Below are 27,520 nucleotides of genomic sequence, written 5' to 3'. Positions count from 1 at the left end.
TAAAATATCTACAATAATCTACAATACTACAGTACCCACTATGAACCTATATGCTTAAATCTCAATATTTAAATTTTAGAAAACTGAATATCTTGTGAAAAGAATAATCTCAAACAATTTTACTTATAATTACTGAGTTGCATTTGAAAATAGTTCCTTTCAGTAAGATTCAATAAAACAGGATCACATAATGAAAATCGTCATTATGTTAGCAATCATGTCTGAAAGACTGAAGTACCTCGATTATTCAAATTTTTAATAGTCGTTGCTTGTGACTCTGTGGACGGACCGTCATGGGAGGTAACTAGAGTCATGGATTGGGACAAACCTACTGTAGGATCTTCTGAGTACTCAGGGAGCGAGGTAGCATGTCAAACAACCGGTCAGCTGTTTAGACAGAATAGAAGCTACGACTACTTTTAATGTAGAGGGAAAGCGCCAATGGCGACAAGAAATTACAATGAAGGACTGTCTTTGGAAATATAAATTTGCCATTAATCTGGATATTTAGCAAAGCAGAAAAAATCGTTACAATTTATCAACACTGACCCTTTTCTGGGAAGAAAGATAGAAATTATCTCATTGCTCAAGCTTTCCTAGTTTATCAAATCATTGCATGTGTCCTAGATTTGTCACATGTTAATGGCAAATGAATTAAGATACAAAGCAAAAAAGCAAAGACAAACATGGATGAAGTAAAAATATGTTTTTTTATCTGTATAGCAGAAAACTTTGGACATGCCCTGTACTGCAATTATCATAAATGATGTATTTAACTTACACACCGCTGACCCAAAAGTTTATTGGGTACGAATGGACAAAGAAAATAACATCCTGAAATCAGGATTTCTGCTGAAATGGGTGGGTTAATTTTAGTGACATGTATTGCATACAAGTATTTTTCAAGTCTATTTTCCATTGTGACTTTTCAAAGAGGTAACAAAGTATGTAATTGAATATATTTTTTGTCATTTCCGCATTTTATTCGTTCTGACGTTTTTCGTACTCTAACGCCCAGAGCCCCGTCTTTTCCCATATATGGTTGTTTTAAAAGTGCATCTATACACAGACCTCCCAGTGCTGCAAGAAGACCCATTTCCATCTATTTCGGATGTGTTAGGTTTAAAGAGGAATATAGAAATACTACATTTATAGCTTGACTACAAACCATAGTCAAAATAATTCGATGTTCACTCGTTCAGATTGTTTTATATTTGTGACTGGCAGTCTAAACTTCAAAACTTTGAAGGACCAAAATAATGGAAGATAAATCGCAGTACCAGGGATCATCCTAGGTCAAAATTTTAGGGAGAAGTGATTCTCCCTCCACAGAATTTAGGGAGAAGTTGAGGAATTCACAGGCACTTGGTTGCACTGATGGTATGTCAAGAATTGGCTTTTTAAAGAATCTTAAAAATTTGGTCTCAGGATAGATATAAAGTGAAGGTATAGCACTCCGCCATTATCGGCAACGGAACTACGGTCGACCGGTTTTGGAAACGGTAGTAAGCCACTAATTTATCGTAGCGTGGTAACTAGGACTACCTAACTTATTTTATGCGTTAATATTACATATTAACTCTGTATTACTAAAACAGATCAATGGAACAGACTGTAAAACGAACTGGAGTACATGTCGCTTTTTGCCTTCAGAGCCAGAACCATAACACAAGACACGTCGACAAAGATTGTACAAGAATTATCATTACAATTTTTCACAGAATTCATGATGGACCTCCAGAAATTAATAATTTTAACATGACATCACCGTACGTTAGGGGTTCTAACTGACCAATCAGAGACCTGCATTTTCGAGTACCTGCCAGTTTCCACTTTGGTATAACGAAGTATATTTACAATGAAAATAAAGTGACTAGAAATAAATATCACACTATTTTAGATATCAAATTAAGATTTTTCACTGCACATGCTTCAGATGATGCTACAAACAACAAAACTTTGAAGTTTTGTTTAAATATTATAAGGATTTAATACCTTTATTTTAGTTTAAAGTTTGAGATTTTACAAAGGGGTGTAGGATAAAGTCCGGGTGAAATGTAATAATCACCAAAGTGGAAATAAGTATCATTGAGCAATGTTTTGGACATGATAAAATTATGAATGGTAATAACTGATTTGGTCTATTGCTGTACAGTTATTTTTTCTTGTCTCTTGACATGGTATTTTTCAAACATCTGATGTTGCTGGAGGAATACATAAGGTGTGCCTGCAGGTATAACTTCATTAGACACCTGGGTAGAACCACCAACCTTCCATGTACCAGGATAAATTCTTTAAGCGAAAGATTTCTACACCAAAGGAGGGCTTATAATCCACAATGGTGAAGAGCATGTAAATGTAACTCCTCAGTTATGATGATAGTCTGTGTAAATTTTTACTTACCAGCACTATGTAGGGTTATGGAAAAACCTTTTTGACATTTCACTGGTTTAAGACCACAAACACTATAATAATCTATTTCATTTTCAAACTTAAAATTATCAATCCGTATTTAAACAAATCACCACTTTATCTTAGACAAAACTGACTTCAAAAACTTAAAATTCTATAGCCTTCTGAACATTGCCCCCATAATATCTGAAATGTCCATCGATAAAATGGATGTTCTCAAATTGCTAGCTAACCTAAAACCAGACAAAGCTGCAGGACCAGACCATTTTTGTCCAGTTGTCCTCCAGGAACTTAATGATGAAATTGTTGATGTTCTACTGGTAATCTTCCATAGTCTATCTCCTAAGGCACTGTTCCCATAAAATGGAGATAAGATTTTGTTTGCCCTCTATTCAAGAAGGGGGACCCGCATGACTTGGCAAATTGTCTGTTTAATATATCATTCACTGTGTAAAACATTAGAACACATCTATGCCTCCGATGTCTCTGTCCACCTTTCTAAACGTAACATTCTTTATGATCTCCAACATGGCGTTTCTGAAGGAGATATTGTAAAACTCAACTAATTGAGTTAATAGGTGAGCTGATTAACAGCATTTCCAGTCGTAAACAAACTGACTTAATTGTACTCGACTTCAGTAAGACTATTGTTAAGATCATGGTGTCTGTCCACAAGTCATCAAGTGGTATTATGCATTTCTACTTGATAGAAAGTCAATTTGTAGTTTTTGAGGGCAAAATTCCAAAGAAGTACCAGTGGCATCTGGGTTGCCACAAGGTTCCATCCTTAGACCTCAGTATTTTCTATTTTATATTAGCGATCTCCCATTTTCAATCAAGTCTCAAATCCGACTATTTGCCGACGATAATATAGTATACAAATACCTTATTATGATATCAATTCTGTGGATGGCAACAAAATCCTCCAGGAAAATCTTAACAAGCTAGAACAATGGGAAAATAAGTGGGACATGGAGTTTAATCCTTCTAAATTAGGCACTACATGTCACAAAAATCAAAGCTCTCATCAAAACCAAATATTTACTCCATGGCTATATTTTATAGTTAATTGTCAGTGCAAAATAGTGTGACAGATGTAAAATATCACTTAAATATCTTTAAACATGTTAAATGCTAATAAACGCTTAATTTCACAATCATCGCAACAACAAACGTAAACGTCAAAACATAAGCATACAAATACTTGTCCGTCCACAGCTAGAATATGCATATACCATCTTGCACCCAAGTAATACTATGGAAAAACCTTGACCTTGTAGAATAACCTGACCACAAAGTTTCAGATGTACTGTGGAATAATCTTGACCACCCTGACCTTGAAGCTTTCAAAGTGGTTGTAGCAACCATAAAGTACATGTACTAGACCAGAGTGCTATGGTTTTTTTTTATCTTTTAATGCTTGTTCTTTTTTAATCACACTTACCATGCTAACATTCCTTTAGCCTTTTCATTTTAGCTGATGTCGGACCCATCAGTCTTTTAGAACTCTTTTTCAACATAACTAGAGCAAGTCGACGTGTATCCCATGTCTCTATCATTTGAGAGATGACTTGACATTATGAGAGAGAGAGAGAGAGAGAGGGAGAGAGAGAGAGAGAGAGAGAGATTTAATACCTGCCTGCAGCCACTTATGAAGTATATACCTACGTTTCATACAGAAATACATTTTCAATTTTTATAAATTAAATATCTGACATGTGCATTGTGAATAAGTTCTTTTTCTATAATTTAATGTTGTGAGCTTGTTTTTGACCTTGTGTAACCAATTTATTTTTATTACATAGTTTTAAAAAGACAACATTCATGATCAACGCTCAAAAGCCGGAAATAATTTAGTGGTTCAAAACCTTTTCATTACCCGTCATACACAAGAATAACACTTCCGTTGCCGTGTCAGGTCTGCCTTATCTGTAATAATACCTAACCTAAAATTTTAACTTTTTTAATAAACGGGATTCACTTACAGTAAATAATGTTTTTGAATACAGGGAGCACTGGTGCACGTATTAAAACCAACAAACAGTTGGTACAGGCCAATATAAGAAAAATACTATCAGTGCAACCAAGTGCCTGTGGAGGAATTTAAGGAGAAGAATCGGCATAGCATTCAGTTTCCTGCCTATATATATCCACTTTCTGTGGGTCTAGCTGTAACTTATAAACAGTAATTATTTAAGGAAATTGATTCTTGCATTATCATTTCCATGAATTTCTAAATAAAGTATAAACTTAGCTATGAAAAAGTCCCCTTTAAATTTTTATCCGAAATTTACATGTCCGAAACTCGTAAATTTAACAGGTGCACGATCAAAACACCGTGAAAATTTTCATTCATGTTTCGCTTCTCGTGCTTTCATAATGCCCGATTTTTGCATCAACTTGTTCAGATTTATGCATTTAATTTATTTATTTATTATTATTTTCGAAAATAATATCAAACTTGTAGATAATGGCAATCTTTTTACAATATTTTGTACAGCAGTTCTGACGTCCGCGAAATAATTTTTTTATCCACAGTACCCGAGCAATTCATTTAAAGAAATTGACCGTAATCATGGTAATTGAAATAATTTTTGAAGTAATCTTTAATAAAATGAAAGAATAATATACAATTGTTGCATAAGATCATGCTTTCGTTAAGTTTATCGGTTTTTTACACGCCAATTGAAAATTTTCAAAATGGCGGCGGCTTACAATATTATTGATCGACACTGTGGGATATTAACGCTACGATTGGCTGAAGTTTGACAGGCGAGTAGGCGGGGTTGACAATGGATTTATCAATAATTTAATCTAGAATATGCATCAAGTTTTACAACTTTAAGTAAACAGATCATAACTCGCTGAAAAACTCAGCGATTTGGATTTCGCCCGGAGGCGATAATTAGGCAAAGTGGCCGACTTTAAAGCGACGATATCGCTCAAATCGCCTTGTAGGATGATCCCTGAGTACACGGTCGTGTAGTTATTGGTTTTATTGCTTGCATATATTGGCGTACTGTACACAGTAAACATTAATCGTATACAGTACAATAATGAGTACATACATAGCTTTAAATCACCAAAAAATTCGTAATTTTGAATATTATTTGATATTTTTTTACATAAATCAATGAGGAATTGAATCCCCTTTCGATACATGTAAGTTTTATTTGAATTTGTGGCCAATTCGTGAAATAATTGGCATTTAAACCTGTTGCATGTAAAGCGCTGGCAGCGATGAAAATGTCATCAGTAATTGCTTCAATTATTTTGGTCTTTTGAGTGTTTCATGTGAGTGGGGATATTGCCCAAATGAAAAAATTATCTCAATATATCCTAGGATTGCATCAAATTAGTTGGACTAGACTACAAACTAACACTAACAGGATACATTACTCGTTATTCAGGGTTTCAGAAATCCTATGTCTGGAGCCCGGGGGCTACCAGAAAATTCTGTCAGGCTACTAATGTGCAATACTTGATTTTTTAGCCCACCATCATCAGATGGGGCTATTAAAATCACTCTGCGTCCGTGGTCCGACCGTCCGTCATTCCGTCCGTCCGTCCGTCAGTCCGTCCGTCCGTCCGTATAACAATTTCTCGTTATACGCATCTCCTCAGAACTACTGGGGGATTTTGACCAAACTTTGTCAGAATGATGTATTGGACCCTAGTTGTGCCCCCTGAAATCAGACGGTTCAACAATTTATGAGTGAGTTATGGCCCTTTGTTTATTTCTATAATTTACATAGATTTATATAGGGAAAAACTTTGAAAACCTTCTTGTCCAAAACCACAGAGCCTAGGGCTTTGATATTGGTATGAAGCATTATCTAGTGGTCCTCTACCAAGGATTCAAATATTCTCTGTGGTCAAATATGGCCCGCCCTGGGGTCACATGGTTTCTATAGACTTGTAAGGAAAAACACTTTGAAAAACCTCTTGTCCAAAACTAACAGGCCTAGGGCTTTGATATTTGTAAGTGACATCATCTAGTGGTCTTCAACTAAGATTATTCAAATTATACCCCTAGGGTCAAATATGGCCCCACCCTGGGGGTCATATGGTTTACATAGACTTGTATAGGGAAAAACTTTGAAAATCTTCTTGTCCAAACCACAAAGCCTAGGCTTTGATACATGTAAGTAGCATCATCTAGTGTTCTCTACCAAGTTTTTTCGAATTATCCCCCTAGGGTCAAATATGGCCCTGCCCCGGGGGTCACATGGTTCATATAGACTTATATAGGGAAAAGCTTTAAAATCTTCTTGTCAATAACTACAACATTCAAATTTGGACATGTATATTTTTGAGTGGCAAGATGAACCTTGACAGAGTTGACCTTGATTTTGACCTAGTGACCTACTTTCACATTTCTGTAGCTACAGCCATCAAATTTGGACCACATACATAGTTTTGTGCACATGAAAAAACTTTGACCTTGAATTTGAACCTAGTGACCTACTTTCACATTTTTGAAGGTACAGGTATCAAATTGGACCATATGCATAGTTCCGTGTTTTCAAATGAAATTTGACATTGATTTTGACCTAGTGACCTACTTTCACATTTTTGAAGGTACAGTCTTCAAATTTGGACCACATGCATAGTTTTGTGTTCCGAATGAAATTTGACCTTGATTTTGACCCAGTGACCTACTTTCTCATTTCTCAAGCTACAGCCTTCAAATTTGGACCACATACATGGTTTTATGTACGAAACAAACTTTGACCTTTACATTGACCTAGTGACCTACTTTCACATTTTTGAAGGTACAAGCTTCAAATTTGGACCACCTGCATAGTTCTGTATTCTGAAATAAAATTTGACCTAGATTTTGACCTAGTGACCTACTTTCACATTTCTCAAGCTACAGCCTTCAAATTCGGACCACATGCATAGTTTTGTGTACCGAAATGAACTTTGACCTTAAGATTGACCTAGTGACCTACTTTCACATTTCTGTAGCTACAGGCTTCAAATTTAGACCTCATGCATAGGATTGTGTACCGAAACAAACTTTGACCTTGACATGGACCTAGTGACCTACTTTCACATTTTTGAAGGTACAGGCTTCAGATTTGGACCCATGCATAGATTTGTGTTCTGAAGTGAAATTTGACCCTTGATTTTGACCTAGTGACCTACTTACACATTTCTCAAGCTAAGCCTTCAAATTTGGACCACTTGCATAGTTTTGTGTACCAAATTAAACTTTGACCTTAAGATTGATCTAGTGACCTACTTTCACATTTCTCAAGCTACAGCTTTCGAATTTGGACCACATGCACAGTGTTGTGTACGGAAATGAAATTTGACCTTGAGCTAGTCAGTAAGTCTTGAAATTTGGAACACTCCAAAATGGCACATTGGTGGGCGCCAAGATCACTCTGTGATCTCTTGTTTATTGATTAAATTTGCCTTTCCAATGTCATATGCTCAATTAAAAGGACCAGAATGGAAATAAGAAAGCTTTATGCTCTCTTTCTGTGTTATCCTTGGTATTGATTGTAATAATTATGTCATCTACAATTAATCTACAATTGCACTTTAATGTTCACATTTATTATGTTGACATTGAATTTGTATTTGTTTTATTGTCTTGTTTATCGCAGTAAATTCAATCAATCAGTCAATTTAATATTCAAAGTACTTTTCACATCCTGTTTCCCAGCGGAAGCCAACTACAATGACGGGTTTTGTTTTGTTTGTTTGTTTTTGATTAAACTTTAACTTTTAATGAATTTGCCTTCTTTCCTCCTCATAATGACATCATAGTGCATAGGGATGCTTTATTTTAAGCGCATTATTGAAACAAATCAATCAGTTTGGAAATTTTTGGACTGCATTGCAGTTAGTGAGTGTCCGAGACTAAGGGTAAGAGGAACAACACATACATGATGATACAAATGCAACGGGATGAGAATTGAGTGTTTTGATTCTACATACAAGTTTTGATACACATTGAAAGAAAATTCTAATGCTATTTTGCAAATTTAATTGGGTATTTACACAGATATGCAGCTTATCTGTTGCTCTGATGCCTACAATGTTGAAAGAAATAGGTGTGTTAAGGTCACAATAAGGTAAATAGTTTTCCCTATATATTCTATATAAAACTGACATTTTTTAAAGAGCTACCAAACATAGCTAGACCCATTTCAGAGAACAGATCCTTGCCTCATTTTAAGAGTTATAATAAAACTGATATAAAATGAAGAGAAAAGTAGGGGTCATGTATCTTCTAAGAGAGATTTCTCTGGTCACATTTGCTTACTGTAAACTGACATCAAAATCACACTGCTGTGACCTAGAAGTATTACTCATACTAAAATTGAGCTTCACTTCACCAAATACAACCTGCAACAAAATGTCAAAAATACATCCACAATGAAATTTAAACAGAAACTAGCTTCAATTTAGACCTCTGTTGCCATGCCAAGTGAAAAATAAGTGTTCAAATACCTGGCAGCCATTACGCGACTAGACCAGATGGCTCCCACGCTGGTTCCATTAGTTTAGTTAGGCCTTAAGGGAATTATAAAATATGTGCCATAAATTTCTGTGTTACTTTCAGCTGATCAAGCGCTGGAAGATTCGTTGGTTTACCCTTCATGAAGATGAATTGAGATGTCACCCAAAGAGAGACAAATCAGTTGTGATTGAAACAATACCTTTGCAAGGTGCATCAGTTGTCTGCCCTTGTTTTGATGAGCCAGATGTTAATGTGGAGGTAATTATAAAGATTGCAATTCATAAGCTTTTCCCTTCCAATCCTGCTTAAAAATACAAGTCAGTATCTTTTTTAAGTTTTAGGCTCTTGGATGATTAAATTGAATTTGAGGTTTTTAATGTGTTTAGAAAATATATGCAGTGGAACCTATCTAGAGGGACTGAAGTTGGGAAGACTCACATATGTCTGTTGTACAGTGGTTGTCTGTCTGAATAGGTTGCATGTAATTAACTAAGAATTTGATCACATTGGAAAGATTGTATGTGCCTTTTTTGCTCCCCGATGTATCATTAACAGATGTTATACAATTATATGGTAACTAGTTATACCATATTCGTATTTCAGCATGCATTTAAAGTGACAACTCCAAATGGTGGGGAGCTGTTATTTCAGGCTGCAGGTTTGCAGGATAGAGATAGATGGGCCCATGCCATCGGTGCTGTTATACGCTCAATCACATCTTCTAGTCAGGTTAGTTTTCTGGTATGCAGAATTATTGTTATGAAAATTTATGTTAACCAATAAAAAGGTATTTAGCCTGTAGCCTGCTGGTGGCAAGTGATTTTGCCTATGTGACCAGTGCAGACCAAGATCAGCCTGTACATCCATGCAGGCTGATCATGGTCTGCAAAGTGCGCTATTTTGTCTGTAAATTCTCAGTGAACATCCCTTCAAATAATAAATGGTACTGCCCATACTGAATGGTAGACCAGTCCATTTCAGAAATTTAGCAGGGTAAAGGTTAACCTGATCTGTAAGGGGCAGTTACATCCGTGCAGGCTGATCATGGTATGCACTGTGAACACCCCTTCAAATAATAAATGGTACTGCTCAAACTGAATGATGGACCAGTTCATTTTAGAAATTTAGCGGGCTTAATGTTAAGTATATGTAGCATCAGACTTTGTTGGAGGACTGATTCAAAAGTAGAGAAAGTGGTAAGATAAGTTTAAAAAGTCCATTTGGTAAATTATGTAAATACAAATGTGATGGCTTTTTGCCTCAAGTGCAAATGAAATTACTGTCAGACATGGTGTTAACTTCTTGATTCTGTTACCTTGAGAAGCCGTAAGTTTAGAATAAGGATAGAAGCAAATAAATAAATCATACTTATGATCATAATGTTGGACTGTTTAAACATCTTGCTTGTAGCAATATATAACTCAGCTCTTTCATAAGTGTGCTTTCTGCTAACTAGTAGCCCATTTGCCTGAAATTCTAATGCAATTGACTTGATGTGTCATCCAGAATATTTTGAACAGATATTATTTAAATAAGACATATTCTGTCTGTTTTAGGTATCAAGCAGCCCAGTGAAATTTCAACACTTCAGAGCCAAAGCAAATGTCACGTAAGATTTTTAAATTTTAGACACAAGACTTACACTTCAGCATCATAAATGAGCACGGATATTTATAACGTTTATATCTATATATGACTTCTGCTTCAGTGCTTGTAGAACATGTAGATTGCAACCTTTCATGGGGTCAGTTTCAAAAATGGAGCTGAGGTTGTTGTTTGGGATTAGATGTGTTGGATATTGTTCCATTGGCGTCCTGGAAGAATATGTACTCCTTGCTACAATTATTTAAATTGTCTTCTCCCAATGTTAAAACCCTTATCATGCTGGACACAATTTATTCTGCCTTTGCAACCAGTTTAGATCATGATCAGCCTGCACATCCTTGCAGTCTGATCATGATCTGCATTGTTCGCCATGCAGTCAGTATCTTTTTGGTAAGCACCCCTTTTAACAGTTGATGGTACTGTCCAAATTGAAAAATGGACAAGTTCATTATAGAAATTAAGCAGGGTAAGGATTAAACAGTGAATGTTTTATCAGGAGGCAAAGGCATGATGCAAATATATGGCTTGAAAATGCATACTCTGGATGAGTGTAGCTACATCTGTCTGTTAGATATGTTAGAGACAGTTGTCTGTTAGATATGTTAGAGACCATTGTCTGTTAGATATGTTAGAGACCATTGTCTGTTAGATATGTTAGAGACAGTTGTCTGTTAGATATGTTAGAGACCATTGTCTGTTAGATATGTTAGAGACCATTGTCTATTAGATATGTTAGAGACAGTTGTCTGTTAGATATGTTAGAGACAATTGTATGTTAGATATGTTAGAGACAGTTGTCTGTTAGATATGTTAGAGACAATTGTCTGTTAGATATGTTAGAGACAGTTGTCTGTTAGATATGTTAGAGACAATTGTCTGTTAGATATGTTAGAGACAGTTGTCTGTTAGATATGTTAGAGACAATTGTCTGTTAGATATGTTAGAGACAGTTGTCTGTTAGATATGTTAGAGACAGTTGTCTGTTAGATATGTTAGATACCATTGTCTGTTAGATATGTTAGAGACATTTGTCTGTTAGATATGTTAGAGACCATTGTCTGTTAGATATGTTAGAAACAATTGTCTGTTAGATATGTTAGAGACAATTGTATGTTGGATATGTTGGAGAGAATTGTCTGTTAGATATGTTAGAGACAATTGTCTGATAGATATGTTGGATATGTTGGAGACAATTGTCTGTTAGATGTGTTAGAGACAATTGTCTGTTATATATGTTGGATATGTTGGAGAGAATTGTCTGTTAGATATGTTAGAGACAATTGTCTGTTGTATTTTGATATATTTTATACATTATACAGTGAGGTGCTTGGGGCTTTGCAAGACCCTGATGCTGGTGTGGAAATGAAAAGTCATGTACGTAATGGTATTGTACACAAGAACTGTTTCAAAGGAAGTGATATCATACAGTGGCTGTTACGCTGGAACATCGTCCGCAAACGTAATGATGGTGTAGCACTGGCACAAACCTTGTTAAAGCTTGGTCACTTACAGGAAGTGGATATTTCTGATGGAACTGCTGGGGCATCGCAGTTCTTTAAAGATGATGAAAAGCTCTATAGATTTGTAAGTTTTTACATTTTTAACAAAGAATGTAATTGTTTTCATAATACTGTTACTTGAATCAAAGTATAATTATTTTCCTCTAAGCTGTAGTAAAGAGGATGTACAGAGAATTGATTCTATGTATTTTGCATTAGATAAACCCCCTCCTCACCTCGTGCTCTACTATAGTACCATTTCTTGTCCTTAGTATTCCTCAGCAACCACTGGCTGGAATTCATTGAAACTTACTAGAAAGCTTCACTCCTAAGAGGAGATGCGCATAGTATCTTCATGATTTTAAATGAGTAATTTCCCTTTGATTACTCAACAGTAAATTATAGTGCCATCCTAGTCAGGGAGTATTTCTCAGCATCCACAGGCTGGAATTCAATGAAAATTCATTTGATGCTACATGCTCAAGAGGAGGTGTGCATATTATCTTCATGTTCTGGTGGAATGATTTTGCCCTTTGATTATACAACAATTGTAAACTATTTGTGCCAAGTCAGTTAAAATCCACTTTTGTTCTTTTAACATACAATAATCGTTTTTCAGGGAGCATCCATGGGTTTTACCAATATTTCTTGTTTTCAGACATCCTTGAATCTTGGTGCTCAACGTAACAGTTACTTTGATAGCTCAGATAGTGACTCTAGTCTTTCAGATGATGACGATGATGATACCAGAATAGTGGAGAAAGTAAAGAAAGGAAAAGTCATCAAAGCTGGCTTCCTCTCCAAAAAGGTATTTTTATGTTGTTTGTAGTGAATTTGTAATTTTGAAAAATAAAACATGCGTTAATGACAGTCTTCATTCCAACATGCATGCTTAACTTTTAATTTTCAGGCATTCATCTTACAAAGCAGTATTGATTTCCATCTGTAGTACAGAATTTATAGTCTGTGAATTTATAGTCATAGCAACTCATTTTATCAACATTCTGCACTATTGTTCTTTGTTTGAACAACCATACAGATTGTGCAAAGTGAAATAATACCTGTACTAGCACATACCACATTTTGTTATCATTCTTTGCTTTGGGGGGCTGGGTGGCTTTTACTAAAGCTTTCAAGCTAATCCCTAGGTGTACCAACTCTGAATACACCAGACTTGCTTGTTAATCGTTATCATGCTAGACACGATTGATTCTGCCTTTGTGACCAGTGTAGATCTTGATCAGCCTGCACATCCATGCAGTCTGATCAAGATCTGCACTGTTCACCATTCAGTCAGTATCTTTTTGCTAAGCACCCCATTTTAAACTTTAACAGTTAATGGTACTCTCCAAATTGAAATATGGACAAGTTCATTATAGAAATTTAGCAGGGTAAGGGTTAACAATTATGTTCATGTTTATTTCTAGTATTACACATGAAAAATAGTGCTGATGTTGAACTTTTCTTTGTAGAAATCCCTTCGTAAAGGCTGGCGTTTTGTGAGAGTTTTACTTAGAGACAATCCACCACTCTTGGAATACGAATGCCCCTATCAACGTACATTTAAGGTTTGCAGGACATACAAAATTTCTTAGAAATATATTTTTTACATTTTTCCTTCCTTTATCTTTATTTCTAGATACTTTGTTTTCTGTCAAAGATACCTTACATTTGCAAGTGGAGGCACAGGTTTGGGTTGACGAAAGAGGTAACGTCAGATGGCATTTTTTTACATTTAGAAGAAAGTTGTCACATACCAACTTCGCTTGCCTTTACAGACTATTTTTCAGAAATAGAGTGGCAAGTCGCAAGGAATCAGAAACTTGGATCATTAAGTCACAGTTACCATGCTAAACATTAAAACCGAGTAGAGTTTAGATATTAAATGAGGATTTTGTTAAAATGTTCAACATTGTGGACATTAATATGTAGTCAGACCAATTTTTGAGTCATTTGGAGTTGTTAGTTACATTTTGCACTGTTTTTATTTTCAACAGGATCAAAAGATTGACCCAAAGAGGTCGAAGTGTATTGATCTACAGATCTGTTACCTTACAGACTCCAGCAGAAGTACAACTGGTAGGATTTTATATTTTTTCTGCACTATTTAAGACAGACTTACCATAACATCAAGTTACATAATGGCTGAAGATCAGCCAAAGCCATGTTTCTGGGGTTTTGGCGGTTGTTGTTTTACAAAAATGATTACATATTTTCTCTAGGCTTAAGGTATTTGTTGTTACCATAATTAAAGAAATGCAGTTCAAGAGCTGAACTGTAGATACAACTTAAAAGTGAAAATTGATTTATTGGATTATAGTTTTAAATTTATACTCCAGATTTAGTACTGAATATATCTGTACAAAGTTTGTTATCATTTTCTGCTGCAACACAGTCATGTATACTGTACTTCGTGTTCATAATGTACTTGCTATACGCCTGTTCTGGAAAAAGGGACATAATATTATGAGAGGGTGCATGCGCCTGTCTGTCTGCACGTCATAATTTCATGTCATGAACATAACTCGATAACCATTCAAGGTATAGACTTTAAACTTGGCATGTGAGTAGATAGCGATGAGATGATGTGGAGAGCACATTTTGGTAGGTCAAAGATCATGGTCACAAATGGAGCTAAAATGTCTTTGACCCTCATATTTTGTGTCCATACCATAACTTAGTAAATAATCAAGGCATTGACTTTAAACTTGGCCAATAGGAAGGCGATGATAAGACAAGTGCTGAGCGCATGAACTAGGACATTAGGTAAAAGAACTAGGACATTAGGTAAAAGGTCATGGTCACAGGTGGAACTCAAATGTCAAATTCGACCATCATATTTTATGTCCAGAGCATAACTTTATAACAATTAAAGTATTGACATAGGTAGATTGCAATGAGTGGATGTGCAGAGTGCATGAACCAGGTATGTAGGTCAAAGGTCAGTGTCACAGCAAGCACATGATTTTGGTCAGTAGGTCAAGTTCACAAAAAAAGGAGTTCAAATCTGTCATTTTAGAACAATTTGTAGATAGAGTTACTGTTGTAGACATGTGGTCTGTTTCCATTAGTATGGATTTAATTTAGTTAGTCTGAATGGCACTGCCTTATCATAGTTGACAGGTAGTTCTTTTGCGTTGTTTTGCACCGGTTAAAGCTGTTTTAATAAACAAATGTTTTCTGTAATTCTTTTAAATAGTTAAAGGAGATGACAAAATGCAACAACCGTCTGGGAAGTTACGTTTCTATGTTCGAACAAAAGGTGGAAAGTGCCGCACATTCCAGACGAAGGATGATGAAGAATGGTTTGAGTATATATCACTGCTACAGACGCTGTGTCTAGCTGGGTCGTCTGCTGCGAAATCCAAAACTACTGAGTAGAGATGCTGAAAACCTGTTTGCTTGATTAAAAGAAAATAATTAGAATATGTTCTTGTAACTATTGCTTAATAGTAGTAATTTTTAATGTACTTTGAGGGATATTGAAAATCAGGTAGAATAGATCTTGTCTCATTTTAGTATTAAGTAAAATATCGAAGAATACTAAGAGTTGTGTTACTATACCAGTGGTTGGCTTCGGCATCAAACCTTGGTTAAAGATTTTTGTGCAAGGCAACTTGTCATTAACCATTACATGTATTGGATTGATTACCCTGTAAGTTATATTTTGGGCAAGATAAAATTAGGGCCATTTTTGGACTTTGAAAAAAAATTATTAAAATGTTTTTTTAATGCAAGCTGATATCATTGCCATAATAGAACTTGATTTGTGAAAAGCAATAATGAAAGTTATGGCCCTTGTTTGATTTAGATATTGTTAGCTGTTGTAGAAACAGCTCTTGCCTTTATTAGATGCTGTTGCTTGGTTATGTTATAACCATTATAGTATTCATTTTTAATAAGGGACGACTGTATAGTATATAGGTAGGTTATACATTCTTGTCTGCCTAATAGGGAGAGACAAGGTTCTTGTCTTGATAGATCACCTTATTTTTTTCCGTAGGGAAAATACTTGCTACTAAGTGCATGTGTGCACAACTTTTTGATATACATATCTTTTGAGATTTTGCAATGATAGGCAAGAAAAATGACCATAAATATTTGCCTGTGTCAGACAGGTGTTTTCCCAACCCTCAGGATGCATGAAGAAGAAATCTGGCTAACAGCTTTGTTTCTCATTCCCTGCTGTCATTAGGCTGGAAAAACCCTGTCATACACTGGCAGACATGTAAGGTTGATTATATTGTGGTGAGGCTTGAAGGAATCTCAAATTTTTTTTATGGATTTCATATTGGTATAACCAGGAAAAAAAACTTTACAAAGGGTGTATATAAAATAAACCACACAGTTATTGCTCATAATCAAGAGACTTGTTGAATTGTTTGCTCTGTTTTTAACAGTATATGTGTAAATAGATTTAGTATTTAGGGTGCAAATGAAGTTACATTTTTTTACCAGTGAAATAGATCTTATAACAGTTTGCCCATTAGATATGACTTTAGCATTGATGACTTTTCACTGCCAGGTACCTCATGTTTTTATTTCGATGTAAATGAGATGTGAAACCAAAATTTGTAGTCCTGTTTGGCGCCATATAAATTACACTTTGTTGGTGCACTGTAAAACCTGAATAAATAAATAAATAAGGTATGTAAAAGTGTATGTCTCAAACTTGCTGTGGATAGAACTAGAAACTGATCATTTCACAAGATTTTGGTAATCCAGTTGATTGTTTTGACATAAAAAAATTTAGTGCATATCAAGCTTGGAACCGTATGGACAGTGTGTTCACAATTTATCTTTGATATTTTCAGAAGATTTATTCATAGTGTGATTGTTAATTACATTTGATTCATGAAGTAATTGATCTTTCCCTTGAATGTCTAGTCATTTGTACACTTGTGTTGATAATTGATTTTTGTTGGTTATTCTATTATAATGAGGAAATGTATTATACCATTGTTAGTACATGGCTCGTTTAATACAGTCAGCCCTGGCTAAGATGACACAGGGGAGCCAAATAATGGTATTTATTTGTATGGTATTTGTTTGTATGGTATTTGTTTGTATGAACCAGCTGATGTCCAGAGACATGTTCACTGTTAGTTTTTAACACAGGTTTGACTATGTATGCTGTGTGTAGAAATCTAACACTGAGTTGGGTGTATATTGGGTGTGGAGAAGTTTAACAAAATGTGTGTGCTGTATGTGTAAGTGTAACACAGATTTGACTGTACATGCTGTGTGTAGGAGTGTAACACAGATTTGACTGTACATGCTGTGTGTAGGAGTGTAACACAGATACATGCAGTATGTAGAAGTGTAACACAGATTTGCTGTGTGTAGAAGTGTAACACAGATTTGACTACACATGCTGTGTTGAGAGTGTAACACAGATTTGACAATACATTCTGTGTGTAGAAGTGTAACACACATTTTGACTATACATGCAGTATGTAGAAGTGTAACAGATTTGCTGTGTGTAGAAGTGTAACACAGATTTGACTATACATGCTGTGTTGAGAGTGTAACATAGATTTGACAATACATTCTGTGTGTAGAAGTGTAACACATACTTGACTGTACATGCTGTGTGTAGGAGTGTAACACATTTCACTATACATGCAGTGTGTAGAAGTTTAACACAGATTTGACTATACATGCTGTGTGTGAAGTGTAATACATGTTGTTATTGTTGTGTCGTACTGCCTGTACAGTATGTTACTACAACAGGGACTTTCACTATGCAATATTTTAGATTCATTTTATACCTAAAATGTTTTGTGTCAGTTAATTTCAAAAATGTAGAGAAAGCTTTGATATGTAATTGTATTTGAAATAAAGTAAAAACAAAGTGCTTAGGTGAGATTTAGACAGTACATGTATGTAGTCTGTAAAGGCTTTTGTTTGTGTTAATAATGCAGAAATTTTGTATAAGAAATACTGGTTTTAGCTGTAAAGTATGTTATACTTTACTGGTGAAATATAATTTTTTTGTAAAAAGTTTGTTTTTGTTAACATTTTGGTTGCTGTTTGTTTTTAGGACATTGATAATGAGATGTTAAGTTGGATGAAATCCAAATCAGTATTTACTACAAAAACAACACACGTTTTGTTCTAAAAAGTTTGCTAGTAAATTGTTTTTGAAAAGTTTCAAAACTTGAAACCAGAACTTCCTCTGAAAGTTGAATGTGTTTGAGAGTGTTTTTTAGCTCACATGTCACACAGTGACAGTGTGAGCTTTTGTGATCGCGCAGCGTCCGTCGTCTGTCCGTGCGTGCGTCTGTGCGTAAACTTTTGCTTGTGACCACTCTAGAGGTCACATTTTTCATGGGATCTTTATGAAAGTTGGTCAGGATGTTCATCTTGATGATATCTAGGTCAAGTTTGAAACTGGGTCACGTGCCCTCAAAAACTAGGTCAGTAGGTCAAATAATAGAAAAACCTTGTGACCTCTCTAGAGGCCATATTTTTCATTGGATCTGTATGAAAGTTGGTCTTAATGTTCATCTTGATGATATCTAGGTCAAGTTCGAAACTGGGTCACGTGCTGTCCAAAACTAGGTCAGTAGGTCTAAAAATAGAAAAACCTTGTGACCTCTCTAGAGGCCATATTTTTCAATGGATCTTCATGAAAATTGGTCAGAATGTTCATCTTGATGATATCTAAGCTGAGTTCGAAACTGAGTCATGTGCGGTCCAAAACTAGGTCATTAGGTCTTAAAATAGAAAAACTTTGTGACCTCCCTAGAGGCCATATTTTTCATTTATCTTCATGAAAATTAGTCAGGATGATCATCTTGATGATATCTAGGCCGTGTTCGAAAGTGGGTCACGTGCGGTCAAAAACTAGGTCAGTAGGTCTAAAAATAGAAAAACCTAATAACCTCCCTAGAGGCCATATTTTTCAACGGATCTTCATGAAAATTGGTCAGAATGTTCATCTTGATGATATCTAGGCCATGTTCGAAAGTGGGTCACGTGCGGTCAAAAACTAGGTCAGTAGGTCTAAAAATTGAAAAACCTTGTGACCTTCCTAGAGGCCATATTTTTAAATGGATATTCATGAAAATTAGTCAGAATGTTCATCTTGATGATATCTAGGCCATGTTCGAAACTGGGTCATGTGCGGTCCAAAACTAGGTCATTAGGTCTAAAAATAGAAAAACCTTGTGACCTCTCTAGAGGCCTTATTTTTGAATGGATCTTCATGAAAATTAGTCAGAATGTTCACCTTGATGATATCTAGGTCATGTTGGAAAGTGGATGACGTGTGGTCAAAAACTAGGTCATTAGGTCTAAAAATAGAAAAACCTTGTGACCTCTCTAGAGGCCATACTTTTCATGAGATCTTCATGAAAATTGGTCAGAATGTTCACCTTGATGATATCTAGGTCAAGTTCGAAACTGGGTCACATGCCTTTAAAAACTAGGTCATTAGGTCAGATAATAGAAAAACCTTGTGACCTCTCTAGAGGCCATATTTTTCAATGGATCTTCATGAAACTTGGTCAGAATTTTTATCTCAATATCTAGGTCAATTTCAAAACTGGGTCACATGAGCTCAAATACTAGGTCACTATGTGAAATAATAGAAAAAAACGACGTCATACTCAGTTCAAAACTGGGTCATGTGGGGACAGGTGAGCGATTCAGGACCATCATGGTCCTCTTGTTTACTTCTTTAATGAGAAGTGGTGTCATTGATACTTTTCAAACATTGATGTTGTATAATATGGTTTAGAATGTAAATAGCAAAATTTTGAATCTCTATCTATTGTCTCCCTTCACTCCATCCAACATATTTCACCCCTAGATACAAAGTATAAGGGGCTTTATTTGAGTCATATACATCAGTTTGTTTGTTGGGTAGCCTGTTGGTATTTCCTTCCAAAAGGATTATCTCAGAAACTGTTTAATCCGTTCTCAAAAAAAACAACAACACAGAAATGTTCACTTTTATAATAAGACAAGATACACAACAGACCCATGTTACATGTTACTAGTTTCGTGGTCAGTGTCAAATTTTTGAGGTCAAGTGTCATGGCCCCAAGATTTTACCTCTCTACATGGGAGTGGCGTTTGGAGAGAATCAATCATCTTCATTTATTTAGGAATTATTATAGTCCAAAAAGTGATTAATCTTTAACCTGCTAAATTTCTAACATGGACTGGTCCATCATTCAATTTAGGCAATGCCATCTATTTAATCAAATGGGTATTTACTGAAAATTTACTTACTGAATAGCGAACAGTGCAGACCATGATCAGCCTGCACTGGCCGCAAAGGCAATATCGCTTGCCACCAGCAGGCTGAAGGTTAAAATGGTGATTTAGTTGCATAATAATATCACAGTATCACTATTCTGTAGGAACAAAGTTGATCAATAGTTTTGAAAACTGGTAGTGCAATAAAGTTATGGTTGATCTCTGTACATATTATTGGTTATGTTTTTGTTGTAATTTGTATGTAGCCAGTGAACATAAATGCTTTTTATGCTAGAGAAGTACAGAACAACTCTGAGATACAGTATAATATATATAAGATAATGTAGAGCAATATGTAATCACTGTTCAGTCTTATACTTATAAGATAATGTAGAGCAATATACAATCACTGTTCAGTCTTATAAGATAATGTAGAGCAATAAGCAATCACTGTTCAGTCTGTAAGGTAATATAGAGCAATGTGCAATCACTGTTCAGTCTGTAAGATAATGTAGAGCAATATGCAATCACTGTTCAGTCTGTAAGATAATGTAAAGCAATATGCAATCACTGTTCAGTCTTATAATATAGAGCAGTATGCAATCACTGATAATAAAGAGCAATATGCAATCATTGTTCAGTCTTTAAGATAATATAGAACAAAATGCAATCACTGTTCAGTCTTTTAAGATAATATAGAACAAAATGCAATCACTGTTCAGTCTGTAAGATAATATAGAACAAAATGCAATCACTATTCAGTCTTACAAGATAATATAGAGCATATGCAATTACTGTTCAGTCTGTAAGATAATGTCGAGCATATGCAATCACTGTTCAGTCTGTAAGATAATATAGAACAAAATACAATCATTGTTCAGTCTTTTAAGATAATATAGAACAAAATGCAGTCACTGTTCAGTCTTTTAAGATAATATAGAACAAAATGCAATCAATGTTCAGTCTTACAAGATAATGTAGAGCATATGCAATCACTGTTCAGTATTATAAGATAATGTAGACCAATATGCAATCACTGTTCAGTCAGTTGAACATCCATATTTATTGTTTATCATTGCTGTGTTTCACAAAATGTAAAACATGCAGGCAAGCTTTAGTTGCATTTTGCTCTTTGCAGATTTTATAATGCAAATGTATCTAATAAATTTGATGTTTGTAGTATATAGATGTATTTAATCCCCCCTCCCACTATGTAGCATGTAAGGTCCTTCCATATAACCAGGCATTCCTGTTGAAGATGCAGTATATTTGCAGCAATATTTGCTGTGTTATTTTCAGATTTATTTTTAGCTCGCCTGTCACAAAGTGACAAGGTGAGCTTTTGTGATCGCGCGGTGTCCGTCGTCCGTCCGTCCGTCAGTCCGTGCGTCCATAAACTTTTGCTTGTGACCACTCTAGAGGTCACATTTTTCATGGGATCTTTATGAAAATTGGTCAGAATGTTCATCTTGATGATATCTAGGTCAAGTTCGAAACTGGGTCACGTGCGGTCAAAAACTAGGTCAGTAGGTCTAAAAATACAAAAACCTTGTGACCACTCTAGAGGTCACATTTTTCATGGGATCTTCATGAAAGTTAATCAGAATGTTCATCTTGATGATATCTAGGTTAAGTTCGAAACTGGGTCACATGCGGTCAAAAACTAGGTCAGTAGATCTAAAAATAGAAAAACCTTGTGACCACTCTAGAGGTCACATTTTTCATGGGATCTTTATGAAAGTTGGTCAGAATGTTCATCTTGATGATATCTAGGTCAAGTTCGAAACTGGGTCACGTCCAGTCAAAAACTAGGTCAGTAGGTCTAAAAATAGAAAAACCTTGTGACCTCTCTAGAGGCCATATATTTCACAAGATCTTCATGAAAATTGGTCAGAACATTCACCTTGATGATATCTAGGTCAAGTTCGAAACTCGGTCACGTGCCGTCAAAAACTAGGTCAGTAGGTCAAATATTAGAAAAACCTTGTGACCTCTCTAAAGGCCATATTTTTCATTGGATCTGTATGAAAATTGGTCTGAATGTTCATCTTGATAATATCTAGGTCAAGTTCGAAACTGGGTCACGTGCTATCAAAAACTAGGTCAGTAGGTCTAAAAATAGAAAAACCTTGTGACCACTCTAGAGGTCACATTTTTCATGGGATCTTTATGAAAGTTGGTCAGAATGTTCATCTTGATGATATCTAGGTCAAGTTCGAAACTGGGTCACGTCCAGTCAGAAACTAGGTCAGTAGGTCTAAAAATAGAAAAACCTTGTGACCTCTCTAGAGGCCATATATTTCACAAGATCTTCATGAAAATTGGTCAGAACGTTCACCTTGATGATATCTAGGTCAAGTTCGAAACTCAGTCACGTGCCGTCAAAAACTAGGTCAGTAGGTCAAATATTAGAAAAATCTTTTGACCTCTTTAGAGGCCATATTTTTCAATGGATCTTCATGAAAATTGATCTGAATGTTCACCTTGATGATATCTAGGTCAGTTTCGAAACTGGGTCATGTGCGGTCAAAAACTAGGCCAGTAGGTATAAAAATAGAAAAACCTTGTGACCTTTCTAGAGGCCATATTTTTCATGAGATCTTCATGAAAATTAGTGAGAATGTTCACCTTGATGATATCTAGGTAAAGTTCAAAACAGGGTCACGTACCTTCGAAAACTAGGTCAATAGGTCAAATAATAGAAAAACCTTAGAGACCATATTTTTCAATGGATCTTCATGAAAATTGGTCAGAATTTTTATCTTGATAATATCTAGGTCAAGTTCAAAACTGGGTCACATGAGCTCAAAAACTAGGTCACTATATCAAATAATAGAAAAAACGACGTCATACTCAAAACTGGGTCATATGGGAAGAGGTGAGCGATTCAGGACCATCATGGTCCTCTTGTTATTTAGTTTGATTTTTATTGGTGCCATTTGTTACAGGTTTTTCAGGTGCTTTTATAACTATGTAATCATTTTGTTGTAGTATTTTTTGTTACTTGTACAAATTTAGTGCTCACCTGTTACATGGTAACAAGCAATAGTTGCATAATACCATCACTTGTTTCATTTTGTAGTCTGCATTTATGATTCTATGTGGGCACATGGTTATACAACTTAGTTTAGAGATCAGTGGCAAAACTCAAGTCAACTCTCCTTGTTTTAAAATGAGCCAGTGGAAAGTGTCATCCAAGTACTGGTCTTCAGACTCGAGTTTTATAACCTTTGGCCTATGCTTTTAATCTCCAGTTTCATCATTCCAGACTTCTTGTCTACTTGACAGGAAGACATTCAGACTGAATTCTGACTTGCATGTTAGTCCCTCATGATTTGCTCAGTAGGTAGAACACTAGACAATGAATAAAGAGGTTGCAAGTTTGATCCCTGGGTAACCCAAAGTCCTCTGTGACATTTTGACAAGAAATGATACAGTTAATCTTCTCTTATACAGGGGTGAAAGCTGTAAATTACTTGAGGAAAGTCAGTACTGGGATCCAGGAACACTGGTTAGATTAACACACTGCTGTTATACAACAGCAGGGTTGAAAAACATTGTAAAAACTACTCTTATTGTAGGGCAGATTTTTCTAGTCTTATCAAAGCAAGGCAATATACCTTGCTTTAAAATCCAGAAAAGGGGTTGGTCATGTACATTTAATCCATTTTGTTAAAGCATTGTGTTGCAACAAGTAATATTGCATTTTTTTCTGAAAATACTGATGAAATATTTCACATATGTATTTATATACACAAACTGAAAATCTTAGCTTGAAATGGTACTGAAACCCATAGAAGCTAGTGTGTTAGGTAACATACTCATTTGGATTTTTTTTCATTTTCAGCATACGATTTTCTGCAATTTGGTGTCATTTGGAGTAAAAATATATACTATAGAAAGTAATACTGAAAACCGTGCTTATGTCACGCTATGCGCCTGCTTTCTCATTTGAAAGACAATCTTTAGTTATACTGTCATCACTGTAAGTAAATTTTTGATGATAAATTATATGAATTAGTTATAAAAAGCTTGTATTGTTTCAGCTACAGTGAAATAATTTAATATAAATATGGCCAAAAGTTTTTTTGAGGTAATCTAGGAGAGGTATTTCATGGGGTTAAAAGTGAATGGAAGCTTTGCTTGCTTGCGGCTGCATGAGTAACACAATTTTGTCCCCCACAAACAAATGACAATTTACTGTAGTTTATATGTTTTTTAATTGTTCTTCAATTAATTAATGAAAAGCATTAAACTGGAATGCAGATATAATTATTTCTCCCTATTTGTAGGGAGATATATGAATGTTGTATATCTGTCTGTCACAAAATTTTGTTTGGACTCTTCCTTTGAAATAAATATAAACTTTGTAGGGATACTCAGAGCCATGGCTTCTTTTACATTTTGTTGGTATTTTTAGGTTTAAATGCATTTTACTGAAGTAATAACCCCTTAAAGGTCAGTTTTAGCTTATTAGAGAGTTATGTTGTTAGACTAGCAATGGTGAAGTTAATTTCCCTTAAAGGTCAGTTTTACTTATCTGTTTGGTTTAGTAGCAGGAGCAGGACTAACTTTCTTCATATGGCTATAATTATGGAAACCCTAAAATCTGCTCAGAAACTGCTGGTCTGATTCTGAAAAAAAAATTAACAGAAATGTTCCTTTAAATAGGTGATCCTTTACCAAAATTATTCAGTTTAGCTTTGAAACAAAGATGAAAAATCTAGGGCCATCATTGCCCACTGCCTTCACCCTACTTCCTGTTCAGTATACATTTACCCATTTACCATTCTTCTCCAGCAAAGGGCATTCTTTATCTTTCCATATAGATGAAGCAGTATGGAGAGTCATGTGTGCTTTTACTAAATGCAGTCTCTAGTTTGATGTAAGTTTGATCATGAGATTGATTTTTATTGCCAATTTTTGAAAAAAAGTACAGGTTACTTAACTTTTGACAATCTGTTTTTGAATCTGTTAGGGGATTACTCTAATTGTTGTTTTTTGGCTTTGTGCATGTTCTATACTTTGATGTTGAAATTGTTGTTACTTTGTAGTCATTTGTATTATAGACCATCCTAAATTGATATTTAGAAGACTCATCTTGCTTAATCATAGGTTCATAGGAAGCACTTAAGCTGCTTATGATGTTTTGTCACTCAGCTTTTACTTTGATCTATACTTCCATTAAACATTGAGACTTTTTTTTACTGTAATGATAAGCTAGACCTAGCAATTGCAAAATAAGAAAAAATGAATTGAATACTCTTCAGTTTAATAAATATAATGCTATATAGAATGTTTTGGCCTTTCTATTTAAAGAAAAATATTGATTAAGGATGGTCTAATTTTGAAGTGCAAAACAATCTTGCATACATATATCTACTCTTTACTGTGTTCAATAATGAGTTGCTTCGATGATGCAATCATATATTAATGCATTTTATTTGTTTTGAAAAGGATTCAATAAAGAAGTTTTAAGCATTTTTAGCAGTTTTCAAGTGTTATGCTTTAGTTCAGAATACAAATATATGATGCATAGTTTAGAATACAAATTTGTAATACAATATTTCAGTCCAGTGTCGTTATATAGACATATCTGCCTTGAGAATCATCCAGTCTGAACAAATAAGAAGAAAAAGTAAAATTGTGAAGCTTAACCATAAAACTTTAACCAACCTTATTAGAAATTAGAACACAGTGACCCTGGCCTTTTGGATACCTGACCCTTAAAAATATGATTTCTTTCTCTTACCAACACCAATTCTTACGTGAGGCTTGATGATTATGAGAGGGCGGTAAGTAAGATACATGTATATTTATTTTTAAAAGCTTGCCATTAAAAATTCAACCTAGTAGCATTGCCAATACTAAATCGAATTCTTTGAACAAACGGGCTAATATGTTTATAGTCGATATAGAAATACAGTAGTATGACAGGCATTATGCCGGGAACACACTGTATGTACTTGAAAATAGTTCATAGTTCAAGTAGAAGCAGAAAAGAAATGAGAGCGTACTGCACTTTTCAGAACATACAATGAGCCATGCCATGAAAAAACCGACAGAGTGGCTTTGCGACCAGCATAGATCCAGACCAGCCTGCGCATCCGCGCAGTCTGGTCAGGATCCATGCTGTTCGCTAATGGTTTCTCTTCTTCCTTCTTGTCGTTCGCATCTACACTTTCAGACCAGTAGCCTCGATGAAACTTGTGGTTTGTCTAAGATCCTCAATGCCTCCATACAGCTTCTGGTGGATTGAGGTATCTATTGGCCAAGTCGCAGCTCGCTCCTGGTCGTGCCTTTTGCATCTCTGAAGTATATGCTCCGCAGTCTGATCTTCTTCACCACATGGACAAGTTGGCGATGATGTCAGTCTGTATTTCTTGTACATGTGAGCATTGGGCTTGTTGTGCCCAGAGCGGAGCCTGACCATCATCACTTGTTCAGACCGATCAAGGAGATGAAAATCATCTTCCTCCATCCTTGGCCTCGTTAGTGCCTTGATGATGGTGACTTTCTCCTTGTAACTCACAGGTACTGTTGGTTGTTCTGACTGAGCTCCTAGCTTAGCCAGTTTGTCTGCCTCTTCACTGCCTGCAAGTCCACAATGGGATGGAATCCACTGAAGTGCTACTTTGCAGGTCATACTCAGGCTCTGCATTCTCCTGGCTAGCTGCGGAGCTTTATTGTTGATCAGAGCTTCCATGACAGACAGTGCATCTGTGAAAAAGACGACTGAGGAGCTTTCTTCTGCCGAGTCTTCAACCATTGAGACGACCTTCATGAGTGCTTCAGTCTCTGCCTTATAGTTGCTGCAGTGTTTTCCTGTGGCTGCATGTAGTGTTTCTCTCTTGCCAGATGGGTACTGAATGAAAACTCCTGCTCCTCCATCTTTGACGGCGCATGTGGCTGATCCGTCTGTATAGACATGAGTCCATAATTCCGGAGGATAGTCTTCATTGATCATAGCAAGTGTGAGGCTCTTCTGAATGCCTTCATCCTCTTGCTTCCCGCGGTCAAGACGAGGAACAGCAAGTCTCACAGTCACTGAGGACAGATCATTCGCTAGTGGGTTTATGATGTCTTCACTACCTAAGGGAGTCGTTGGAATGCTCAGCTCAGTTTTGAACTCTCGGTTGAGTTTCTTTGCCTCAAGTACGAAGCTGCTATGTTTGAGCCGATTCTTTGTATAGCCATCTAGCTTGGCTTTCATGGGATGGTCTTGAAAAGACCTGAACTTCTCTGCTTGAAGCAGAACCTTTGCATGTCTTCTGTCTTGTAACGGCTGTGTGCCTGTTAGCTTCTCCATGAAGGAGAT

General features: G+C 35.7%; 1 protein-coding gene across 1 annotated transcript; it reads left to right on the top strand.

Moving 5' to 3' along the window:
* Positions 1-757: 757 nt before the first annotated feature.
* On the top strand, positions 758-25,689 carry LOC123530005 (pleckstrin-like). Its single transcript, XM_053521999.1, has 9 exons — positions 758-861; positions 8,993-9,148; positions 9,494-9,619; positions 10,447-10,499; positions 11,815-12,079; positions 12,653-12,802; positions 13,467-13,562; positions 13,992-14,073; positions 15,194-25,689. Exons 1-9 carry the CDS (start codon positions 814-816, stop codon positions 15,373-15,375), a joined length of 1,158 nt encoding a protein of 385 aa, XP_053377974.1. The 5' UTR covers positions 758-813; the 3' UTR covers positions 15,376-25,689.
* Positions 25,690-27,520: the final 1,831 nt, after the last annotated feature.

Source organism: Mercenaria mercenaria, chromosome 13 (genome assembly GCF_021730395.1).
Source record: "Mercenaria mercenaria strain notata chromosome 13, MADL_Memer_1, whole genome shotgun sequence".
NCBI lineage: Eukaryota > Metazoa > Mollusca > Bivalvia > Venerida > Veneridae > Mercenaria > Mercenaria mercenaria.
The sequence above is the reverse complement of the archived record's forward strand: the minus strand, read 5'-3'. Positions and strand labels throughout refer to the sequence as shown.

Excerpts from the sequence above, each read along its gene's own strand:
- LOC123530005 (XM_053521999.1), top strand. The coding sequence starts at position 814 with ATGGACAAAGAAAATAACATCCTGAAATCAGGATTTCTGCTGAAATGG. Across the intron at positions 10,500-11,814 it reads AGAGCCAAAGCAAATGTCAC|TGAGGTGCTTGGGGCTTTGC; the intron begins GTAAGATTTTTA and ends TACATTATACAG. Across the intron at positions 14,074-15,193 it reads CTCCAGCAGAAGTACAACTG|TTAAAGGAGATGACAAAATG; the intron begins GTAGGATTTTAT and ends TCTTTTAAATAG.